Source organism: Cydia fagiglandana, chromosome 8, assembly GCF_963556715.1.
Source record: "Cydia fagiglandana chromosome 8, ilCydFagi1.1, whole genome shotgun sequence".
NCBI lineage: Eukaryota > Metazoa > Arthropoda > Insecta > Lepidoptera > Tortricidae > Cydia > Cydia fagiglandana.
This window is the reverse complement of record NC_085939.1, coordinates 984,831-996,746: the sequence shown is the minus strand read 5'-3', so window position 1 is coordinate 996,746 and position 11,916 is coordinate 984,831. Positions and strand designations below refer to the sequence as shown.

At 37.9% G+C, this 11,916-nt stretch overlaps 1 protein-coding gene across 1 annotated transcript; it reads right to left on the bottom strand.

The window, feature by feature from the left end:
* Positions 1 to 700: 700 nt before the first annotated feature.
* Positions 701 to 1,579, bottom strand: LOC134666982 (uncharacterized). The gene has a single exon (XM_063524292.1). The coding sequence runs from the start codon at positions 1,511 to 1,513 to the stop codon at positions 899 to 901; it is 615 nt and encodes a 204-aa protein (XP_063380362.1). The 5' UTR covers positions 1,514 to 1,579; the 3' UTR covers positions 701 to 898.
* Positions 1,580 to 11,916: the final 10,337 nt, after the last annotated feature.

Here is an 11,916-nt window from a genome sequence, read left to right as displayed (position 1 = left end):
CACCATACAAATTCTAAATTCCTTTTTGAAATTCAAATCCTATTCCAAATTCCATTCAATGATTTTTATTTTCAGTTCGATCACATACTTTGATCGATAAACATCATTTTATCTAACGGACTGTACTTCCCAAGTTTCTAAACACGACCGTTTAAGTGTGATTTTTATTAGTAAACGTAATAATTCATAAGTGCGTGCAGTTCAGTATAGTGCTCGTTTTGTGGCCCTGCACACCTTCCAGATATATATCCACATCATCACCAAGGCACATATTGTAAGTTATTTGATTTCTAACCTTCTGAATTACGAAAGTGTTTTTATACATACCTATCTGTTAACACGTAACCTGTATTGTTACAGGTGCCTTTTTATATAATTAATAAATACCCATCATCGCCCTGGTTCCCGACTTTGATTACCTTCCATCATCCTGGTGAGGCTCCCATCTGCCCCCTCACATATATAATGATACAAAGCGGTGGTCAAGCCTAGATGAACATCTCTATGCTATTTAGGTATGTATAACTACACCATACTGTGTAGCCTCTGGCTGGCCTCTATTCCGGTACGAGATTCCTCTACTCCTGTACGAGATTCGGTTTATGTCGGATAGACCGGGAAGGCTCAGGCGAAGAAGTGTCGAACTGATGTGTGCGTTAACCTTAAAATGAAACAAATAATAATCATCATGGGGCTATATTTGACACAATTCCTAATGTGTTATGATTTTGCTATCGACATTGATGGTGTAGGCTATTAAATAATGCTCCAATCTGATGGACGTTGCATCCTCCACTAGATATTGAGAACGGCGATATTTCTAGAGGCTATCGTTATATACTTATTTCTTAGACGATATATGTAGGATTTTATTTATAGATGAACACTCTGCTTACGTCTATATTCTCGTCTTTTTTACGTCAATATTTAAATCGATTTCGCACATTTGATAACAAGGAGTGGTAGTTTTTCTCGATGCGACAAATATCATTTTAACATTGCACGGTAAGCTTTCGTTTACATCGTTATAGACGAAGCCAAAGTTGAATGATAGCCCCGGAGGTATCCGCTTGCATCTGGATAATGTCATATTGATAAATTTAATTTCTTCTATGTCAGGGGTTAGCTTGAAGAACTTAATGTAAACCGGTTCCAGCGTAAGGTTGGAGAACTTGATGTGCTCTGTCGTAACGCCACCTCGCTTGTACTCAATTCTGTACGGATTAGGATATGCAACTAGGCGGTTTTCGCATAGATAAGAAGCCGTTTTTCTCACAGGACTTGAAAAATATTTAGAAATTTCTATAAACCTTTCGATCTCTGATTTGAAGGCTTGCCTCTCGATGTCCTGCTCGCTTGGTTCCTCAGCCAAGTCCGTATTTGACTCTTCCTTTAATATTTGGAGGGCGGTCGGCAGGTACGGAACCCTCGAAGATGAACCATTGCCCATATACGTTATTGGCACTGGTCGAGATGGTGATGAAACCGATGAGTTACGTTGTCGTTGCTGCATTTTAATTTTGTATACAATAATTTCTCCGTAAAAAATGTCTTGACATGATTTGTCTCTTTGACGTAACTAAAAGCTGTGAAATATCAGGTCAGGTATCTATACGTAATGAGGTCTCATCGAATAGGTCGCATACCTACTTTCAATAGTGCGCATTGGAGGGCCTGCAATCTTGTGACCTAAATCGGAAACATAAACAAAGTTCACTTTGTAGGTGCTAATTTAATGAATAATGTCACACCGAGATAAGTCTGCAACGATTTTGATAGCACGCGTAGTTCAAGTGTTATACATATTAAAAAACGTCAAACTTCTGTAAAATGTGGATGTATTTCAAAATTTGTCATCAGGCCAATTAACTGTTAAATTCGCCGTGCACTTTTAGATACGGCTGATAGAGTCTGCGCGGAAAGAGAAGAGTCGTTGAATATATGGGGCCCAGTACATTCCACGACTCTTCTGTTTCCGCACAGAATGTATTACAATAATGAGCGAATGTTCAGAACAAGAGTTCGCACGCCGATGACATCGTTTCACTGAATGAATGAAGTGAGCAATCGTTCGCCACTCAGAAGATCAGTGATCACTGGATGAACACGTTCGCCGCAATATACCGCAAAAACGAACGATTTCTCAGGACTGTTCAGAACACGTTGAACAGTTCGTTATACAATTACTTTGTCATATTCACTGCGACATTCCATACTGTATGTATCATTACCTACACAAAGTCATTGATCAATTCATAATCATTATTGTGTGTTCGAATAGTGCATATTATAACAACTTGTTTATAACAACAGGCACATATTAGAGTGACATTGCAATTCCAACTGCAGCTGCAATACTGTTCATTTTCTATGGAAATTGACAGTGACAGCGACGCGTTTCCATAGTAAAATGAACAGTATTGCAGCTGCAGTTGGAAATGGAATGTCACTTTTAACCTTCAACGCGGTTATCAAACTGAAGTAAAGCCTGCCCAGGAATCTCGGAGTAATTAACAATGGAGCCGCCATTAACAGGCATTCCCCTCTGTCGAAAAAAGGCGGCCAATGGTCAACCATATGTATGGACTGACGTTTATCTGACATGACGTACCTATACATTTGATGTGCCCCTCCCCCGCAAAAAACGGCAGACTATTTTGTACCGAAAATTTTAGACATGGCGTCTCCGTTGTTAATTACTCCGAGCCAGGAATATATGATCACGCGCCATGTTACGGAATTTCACTGGAACTGTTTTTGTTATATACTGAACTGTTACCCTATACTTAGAGGATATAACCAATGGAGACGCCATGTCTAAAATTTTCGGTACAAAATAGTCTGCCGTTTTTTGCGGGGGAGGGGCACATCAAATGTATAGGTACGTCATGTCAGATAAACGTCAGTCCATACATATGGTTGACATGTGGTTGACCATTGGCCGCCTATTTTCGACAGAGGTGAACGCCTGTTAATGGCGGCTCCATTGTTAATTACTCCGAGACCCTATACATGAGAATAACGGCGCCCGTTTTGGCAATGATCATATTATATTAACGGTCGCTTTAGTATTCCACCTATCCAAAACACTGATTTAAACTTTCACGATTATTAAACATTATCAAACTGCACAACGGGACTTAATCGCGTATTTAAGTTTTAAGATTTACCTCCGACGTTTCGAGGACGGCGTTCACAGTCTTCTCCGAGACCACGGGGACAACGCCGTCCTCGAAACGTCGGAGGTAAATCTTAAAACTTAAATACGCGATTAAGTCCCGTTGTGCAGTTTGATAATGTTCCACCTATCCAATTTCTTTGTCCAATGTGTACCTATTGCGTTTCATATTTTGCTTTAATGAGAGACTGAGACACACTGAGATTGTACCATAGACCTAGTATTACATAGATGAGCTATACGCGTGCCTCCGTGAGGGACAAAACATACGCAAAGCAACAATATTAAAAACACGTTTTAACATTCCTGACAACATACCAAAAACAATCTACGTAATTCGGTCGGGTTATTTGTTACCCACCATAAACCATACTAAATCTTTGGTGGGGAACAAACAAAAAGTGAGACTGTGACAAGGACAAGCTATAATACCGCGCTTTCTCTGCTACTCCTACTGAAATTTCTATAGGTGCATCTCGTTCGGTCGTTTGGCCCCTCCCCCGTGTCATCTCTATGTTATTGTATCTCTATGGATTGTACAAAGAAATTAGACGGATGGAATATCACCCTTAGAACCAAACGCCCTTCGGAGGGCGAGCGAAATAGCGCTACGCAATGTGAGAAGAGTTGTTGAATGTATGGGGCCCGATACATTCCACGGCTCTTCTCTATCCGAATAGACTCTACATACCCATCTTTTATCCTTTTCTTGAGTTTTCTCACTGAATGACGATGTCGCTACCTAAATATTATCATCTACTGAAGCCTACATTTACTAGCTTATAATTAGGGAGTGCTCCCGGTACTGACTTTCGATACAAATACAGTACCGGAACCAGGAATTCCCGGTTCTCGCCATACAAACTCAGTACCGGGAGCATTCCCTACTTATAATAAATTAAGCTTGCTGACTTTTACAGCGGCTGGTTAAATGTATAATGTATATTTACACCAAAGTTTCATAAAAAGGTTTTCATTCTCTATTTCTCGGCGAACCAACTCCGTTTGTCGGCCTCCTTCCTAACAAGTCGGTTGGGTTGGGCCCTGCGTACTTACGAAGCGGGAGGCCCCGGGTTCGAATTCTGGTAGGGGTATCTATTATTATTATTTATTTATTAGAGATAAATCACAATCACATAATATTTTGATCCAAGAGCATCGTTAAACCAGAATGGTTTGTCTCGATACTCCATTCCGCAGTACTTAAATAATTAAATATACAATAGACACTTAAAATACATCTAATTTGTAAACAGCATTATGCATATAACGATTGCAAAAAATTACAAGCTGAGCGCATCTGTTATCACACCGAAATATTGCTATTTGTGAATTTATCACAGATATTTGTTCCTGAGTTATAGATGGTTTCGGCTACAAATATAATGACCACCAAAAAATACTTTGGTACCCTAAATAAAAAAATCATGCTTACCAAAAAAAATTACGGAACACCAAAAAAATAAGCCCTAAAAATACAAAAGTACCACCATTTTAATTACGACTGCACTTCAAATTGTATTCAAATACCAAATATATTGAATATTCACCAAAAATCATGAATGATCACCAAATCTTGAAGACCAAATTAATGCGATATTTACACCTAAATAAACCACTATGATTACCAAAAAATTTATACATATTACCAAATAAAGTAAACTGATGCCAAAATTACTAGCCCCTCCCGCTCAACCCCCCGTAGCCCGCACCGCATAAGTACCTGAACCTAATAATCTACTTTTCTAGTAGCATTTCGTTATGCTGCTAGAAAAGTAAGTTAAATTGCTATCAGTTAAGTGGGTTAAGTTAGGTTAGCACTGCGACCCTTACAGAAACGAAATGGTACTAGAAAAGTAAGTTAGGTTAAGTTTCAACTGCTACCCATACAGATACTAAATGCTACTAGAAAAGTAGGTTAGGTTAGGTTTGAACTGCGACCTTTACAGAAACGAAATGCTACTAGAAAAGTGGGTTAGGTTAGGTTTGAACTGCGACCCTTGCTGAAAAGAAATGATACTAGAAAAGTGGGTTAGGTTAGGTTTGAACTGCGACCCTTACGGAAAAGAAATGTTACTAGAAAAGTGGGTTAGGTTAGGTTTGAACTGTGACCTTTACAGAAACGAAATGCTACTAGAAAAGTGGGTTAGGTAAGGTTTGAACTGCGACCCTTGCAGAAAAGAAATGCTACTAGAAAGGTGGGTTAGGTTAGGTTTGAACTGCGACCCTTACAGAAACGAAATGCTACTAGAAAAGTGGGTTAGGTTAGGTTAGAACTGCGAATGTTACAGAAATAAAATGCTACTAGAAAAAGGTGACGAAGTGGATTAATTAATTTAATAGGATAACGATATATTAAATATTTGCACATTTTTAATTAAAATGTGGTTACAATTATGGTGGTTATTACTTTTGGGTTTACAGTGATTATTTTGGAGTCATTTGCTTTAATAGGATAGCAAGATTTAAAAATTTGGTTATAATTTTACATTAAAATGGAGTTCTAATTTTGGTGGTCATTTACTATTTTTGGGTTTACAATGATTATTTTGGTGTCATTTTCTTTAATAGGATAGCAAGATGTAAAAATTTTGTTATCATTTCACATTAAAATGGGGTTTGAAATTTGGTAATCATTTACTATTTTTGGGTCAATAATGATTAGTTTGGTGTCATTTCCTTTAAAAGGATAGTAAAATGTAATAAAATTGGTAATCATTTCACATTAAAATGGTGTTATCATTTTGGTGATCATTCATTATTTTAGGGTGGTAAAATAGATTTTTTTGGTATTAAATTTTATTAAATCTGGTGATCAGTTAAATAGCAGCCGATGGTTTCTATGCATATAAGTATTTATATTATATAACTATAACTGCCTATATATTGTCGTCTTACCCACAACAAAGCCGTATTGAGCTTACTTTTTTTTTTTATTATGAATGGGCTTACTCATGGCCACAGACTAGCCGAGGCGTAGATGTGGCCTACGATGGAGCGAGCTCGCCCAGAAGGTACCTGTTCACTCTTGATTTGAAGGTTGCCGGGTTATAAGAACACGGAAATATAGACGCCGGCAAGGAATTCCATTCCTTGGCAGTGCGCATAAGGAAAGTAGAAGCAAAGCGCTTCGTGCGAATTGGTGGAATATCTACCAAGTAAGGATGGAAACCGGCCGTGCGTCTAAAAGTCCGATGGTAGAATGGGGACGGTGGAATAAGCTCGTGTAGCTCTTGGGCACACTCCCCGAAGTGCAACCTGTAGAATACCGACAGGCTGGCGACTTTCCGCCGATGGGCCAAAGACTGAAGCTTAGCCGTTAGCTTCTTGTCGCCAATCATCCTCCTGGCTCTGCGCTCCACTGAGTCCAAAGCGGCGAGTTGGTATTTAGCTGAGCCATCCCACAGGTGGCTGCAATACTCCATACACGACCGGACTTGAGCTTTGTAAAGTGTTAGAAGCTGTCCAGGTGTGAAGTATCGCTTCACCTTATTTAGGACGCCCAGCTTTCTGGCCGCAGTTTGTGCTTTAGACTCAATGAAGCTGCCGAAGCTGAGGACTGAACTCAGCTCCATGCCGAGGAGTTCCAGGCTGTCGGCAATAGGTACAGATGCACCCCGGAAAGAAGGAGTCAGGTCGAATGGACTCCGTTTTGCGGAAAATAGACACGTCTGCGTTTTGGAGGCATTGAACGTGACCAGATTGTCATCACCCCACTGGGAAACGAGACTAAGGGTCAAGTTCATTCGCTCAACCATGGCCTCTCTCTGTGAACGTATATCCTCCCTGCTGTCCCCTGCACTAGCCAAATATCTCTCAACAACCGTACTGTCATCTGCATAACCTACAATGCAACAACTTTAGGACTAGGTCGGTCTGTGTTAACATTAACCTATACTATTTATTTATTATTTAATTAATTGTAGACAGATTCCATTAGAATGTGATAGCCATCTTCATATTTAGCATAATATCTGCTATTTTATCCGAAGTCAAATAAATTACACATGTTCTGATCATTGATTTGCTACTAATGCATTAACATAGGTATGCATATAGTTATTAATTCAAGATAGCATGGTCATTATCATATTTGAACTATTAAATATGGCACATCAGTTCCGTGAAGATGGCATTTCACAAAAATCATAAAAGTGAAGCGTAAAACCTCAATCTAACTCCGCCATACAATTGAACTGACGCTCTCATTCTAAAGCAATAACATGAAATTTGACATGAATATTCAAAACGCGTGTTATCGATCTACAAAGTTCCTCCAAGGAACCATATCACACAGTTTTTGAACAAATCTTCGACTCTGAATATGGCATCACGTAGACATTTATATCTTGCTTGTCTTCTCTTCATTGGCGTTATAGATTGCAAGTCACCCGAATATCTTTCTAAAATAAATATTTCTTCTTTTCACAATCGACACGCCACAAGATCCACTCGACGTTGCATTTTAGATGTGCGACAAGTGCGATAATCCGCAAACGTACTTACCGCCTCTCTCATGTGCCGGGTGCGTGACAGTCTTTCCAACAGCCTGCTTCAGCCCGTCTCTGGAAATCCTGCTGATACATTTAGAAGGCACTGAAATGACCTACATATAGGCTCTAGAGATACTATTATGTGTCATTACGAGTATTACCTATATTTTAACCTATATTTGTAATTTATTTCAATTGTAAAATGTCTATTAATTTTGTTAGCCTTCAATCTGTTTTCTGTTTTGACATGTCATGTTGTGAAATTGATTTTCACTTATTTATTTATTTATTTTGTTTTGTTAGGGGCACTTGCACCATTTACTAACCCGGGGTTAACCAGTTAAATCAGGAGTTACCATGGTTACCATTACAATTTGACATTGGGTTCCGATTTAACCGGTTAAGCCCGGGTCAGTGGGATGGTGCAAGTAGCGTTTATTGTAATTTAAATAGTTAATAGGGTAATTCGCCAGTAACTGGCCACCGGCCAATAAATAACTGGACACCTTAAAATAAAAATTAATTCTATTCATTTTAGTGTAAGGTTTCAATAACTGGGCACCTTATAATAAAATTAATTATATGTGTATAAGGTGAATACAATTAATTTTTAGTTTCGGGTGGCCAGTTACTAACAGGGGCCAGTTACTGGCGAATTACCCTATGGACATATATTTTAAATTTAAACTGAATAATTATAATTATTATATTATCTTTAATCTATTTTCTATGGGCATTTCAAAGGGACGAAAAAGTCTGAAATAAAATTTTTGTATTGAATTTGAGTAGGTAATTGAAGAAACCACTTTCTGGTAAGTAACTGATTCTTCCGTAATTTGGATGGAATGCAATAATATGCTAACTGGGAGCTAAACTGATGAAGTAGTCGGACGGTAAAAATACAATTAAATATGTGTGTTACAAAATATTTATTTGACAGTAATTTGTATGTCGTAAATAGAACTATGGATAATAATGATCAGTTATTTATATAAGTCTTACAAGACTTAATGATTCATAAGTTGTATAAAATCAACACAAAACTTCACAGTACATCCATATCACGCGTGCACATGATGTTTTGGTACCTTTTGTAATATTTTGAGTGCAAACACGTTTGTACTCTAGTAGCAATTAATATGTAAGTTCATATATCATACTAGAACTGGTTATTAGAACATGTGCGTCAGTGGATAGCTACGTAAGTATATGACCAGGCGGATCAGAGCTAAACAACAAATAAAAATAAATGAGACAGGGGAACTGTGGAAAGAAACCAGATTTCGCGAATGACAAATTCCCTTAGATTTTTTTTCTGTTTGATATCATTCAAATTAAATTTCTGCCAAAATTTCAAATTTTAAAATCGATGAAGCAACCGGTTTATTGCGGACAGAATGGGTACATTCGCTTCCCGCGCCTGGATTTCCTATGACGAAAAAGGGAAAGTGGGATCAGAGCGGCTACCGCGAAAACCGAAATTCGCAATTTGCGGGGATCTTTCTCTTTTACTCCAACGAAGGCGTAATTAGAGTGACAGAGAAAAATGCCCGCAATTTGCGAACTTCGATTTTGTTATAGCCCAGTTCGTTCAGTTCTTGTGCGCAAAATGTATCCGATAGAACACCGATAGACAAGCGACTCGAAGGCGAGTTTATTTGCGTAAAATTCCATTTCCCCTTCGCACAATATGCGATGTAATACAAGTTGTTCAACCTAGATGATGGTTACGTCAGTTGATCTATCATAGTGTAGAATACCTATAATGATCTTTTAATGATTGCTTTAACTTAGGAACTCAACAAACAATTCAGGGCCCGATTCGGATTTTGAAATAGACATCTATTAGATATCTTTTAGACATCACCAAGATACGATATTTACGATAACGATATGTTTAAGATCCAACCTGTCAAATTTGACATTTGCGCGATTCTGGAGATACTTAAACGATTTCATCAGGATATGACTTAGAGATCCAATTCACATCTAATAGATATCTTACTCTATCTAACTTAAAAGTGACATTGGTTGCCCGAATTGCGCTGCAAAAGACAGCTAGTTGATATCTAAACAATAACGTATCTAGAATGGATCTAGTACGTGTTGTCTCTTGTGAATATCTTGAAGTTCGAATACGGCAGTCAGTCGCGTCAGAGGGCTTACCGCGAACCACGTTCGACGTGTTGCCTCTTTATCGCACTTGTAAATTTGTCCGTAAGGTTGACAGGGAGGCAACACTTCGAACGTGGTTCGCGGTAGGCCCTCAGATATACCAGTTAGTATATTATCTTATGATTCGGTCAAATTGTGTTTTTTGAAAAACTAATGATAGCCAGCCTTTTATGAATGTAGTATGATACCTTAGGGTACGGTGCTTTATGCACACTAGCGTCCCTTCCCCTCCCCCTCACGCAACCCCCCCTTTTTGCATGAAATATGTCCCGGTTCACAGTTTTTTTAAATTTTTTGAGGAAAGTATACATTTTAGGAAAAAAGTGTCAATGAAAGAAATAATCCTCAATAAATTCCTAATAAAAAAGGTCATATTCATTTTTTTATATGATGCATCATATTCATGTATTAGCTTGTCAAAATTCGAAATAACATAGTTTTATACTTAGGATTCGAAACTCATTTATTATACACGGTGTAACACGAGGAAACCGAATATTTTTACAGCGTATTCCTGATCATATTTAGAGACAAAAATGTCCTATAAACTTTGTTGAAATTCGGCTAGTTTCAGAGTTAATACCAATTAAAAAAAAACAAGTTATTATTGTTACATAGTGCAAAACGCCTTTTTAATGGCGATGTGAATGTGAATGTGAATTTATTATAATAAAAGACTACATTGCGAATCAACGTGGTTTATTATTGAGTGGAGCGTATATGACAGGCGACCACAGATAAGATATATTCAATAGTCTAGTAGTCTATACTTTACAATCTCTTCAACTAAACCTATCACAAATTTATTACGACACAAACGGCCTGCATACTTTGAAAACTAGTTTTTACGTGCATCGGCACGTAGCATAATTTTTTTTGTTAAACTTTTCACTAGTCTAGTTTCAAGTAATGTTCATTTTGAATGATTAAATAGTATTAATTCAGGCCTTACGATTACTTATTACTTATTTTTACATAGTGAAAACGCATTTTCACTGAAGCTATAAATAGGTACGGAAAAAGGGTTTTAACTAGGGAAAACGCGTTCTCATTATAAACTTAGTTTTAACCTTTTAACCGCCATAGAATTTTTCATCGAGCGTGCTCGTGTCGCCGGCGGTACAAAGGTACACGAAGTTTTGTCTTATTTATCAGCCCGCAGCGAAATGAGCACGATTTTGTATCAGTCTACGGCGGTTAAAACGTGCAGCCTAAATTAGTTCTAATTTAATGTAGATTAAATTCCAATATCTACAACAAATGGTCGTACTTGGTGTTCATTAGTAGGCACCTATCCGTTTCAACGGATACGTGAAATTAATTCATTATTAACCCTGCACGTTGACCTTTCATACCGAACGCGCCAGTTAGAATGAGATTAACTCCACAAAAATATTTACACCGTTAAATTAGAAGCACTGCTTGATCAAAGTCTCAATCAAAAGTTGGAGAAAATTTTAAATTAAGAGCCAACAGGAGTGGTCATTTCTCCATACAAACGTACTCGACTGTTTCCTCCGTGGGTTTTGATGCTAGAGCAATGATTTTTTCAACACAGATTAATATTGTCAAAATCCGTGTCGGACCGTTCCGTTTCTTTTTATATTTTTGTTTTTTACGGCGCTGGAGCCCTTCAAAAATGGCCAAAATGGCCTCATTGACTATGCCGCAATGAGAGGCGTAGTATTCAAAACTGATATCAATTAGCCAAAAAATCAAAACGGTCTGACACAGATAATTTCATAATCATTTAGATTTTCAAAGGCCCTGCCAGGATAAGCTAAGTGAGTCTGCCCCCAGCGAGTTTTGGCTTGTAATTTTTTTTATTGATTTGTCTTTCTATTAGTATCGAGTATGCCAAATTTCAGCTCCCCAAACTTTATAGTTAAATAAAAAAAAAACGAAATATGATATTTCTTCAATAGCCGCTTCAGTTAGCGAGACGGGTATTTTTGCCTAAAAATTTAAAACTCAGCTCCTGTTTCGTCTTATGGATGGGTTTGCTAAATGTGACCAAATGTGACAAGGAGGGGGAGGGGTTAAATTAATGGATGACTCCTTAACGCCGTG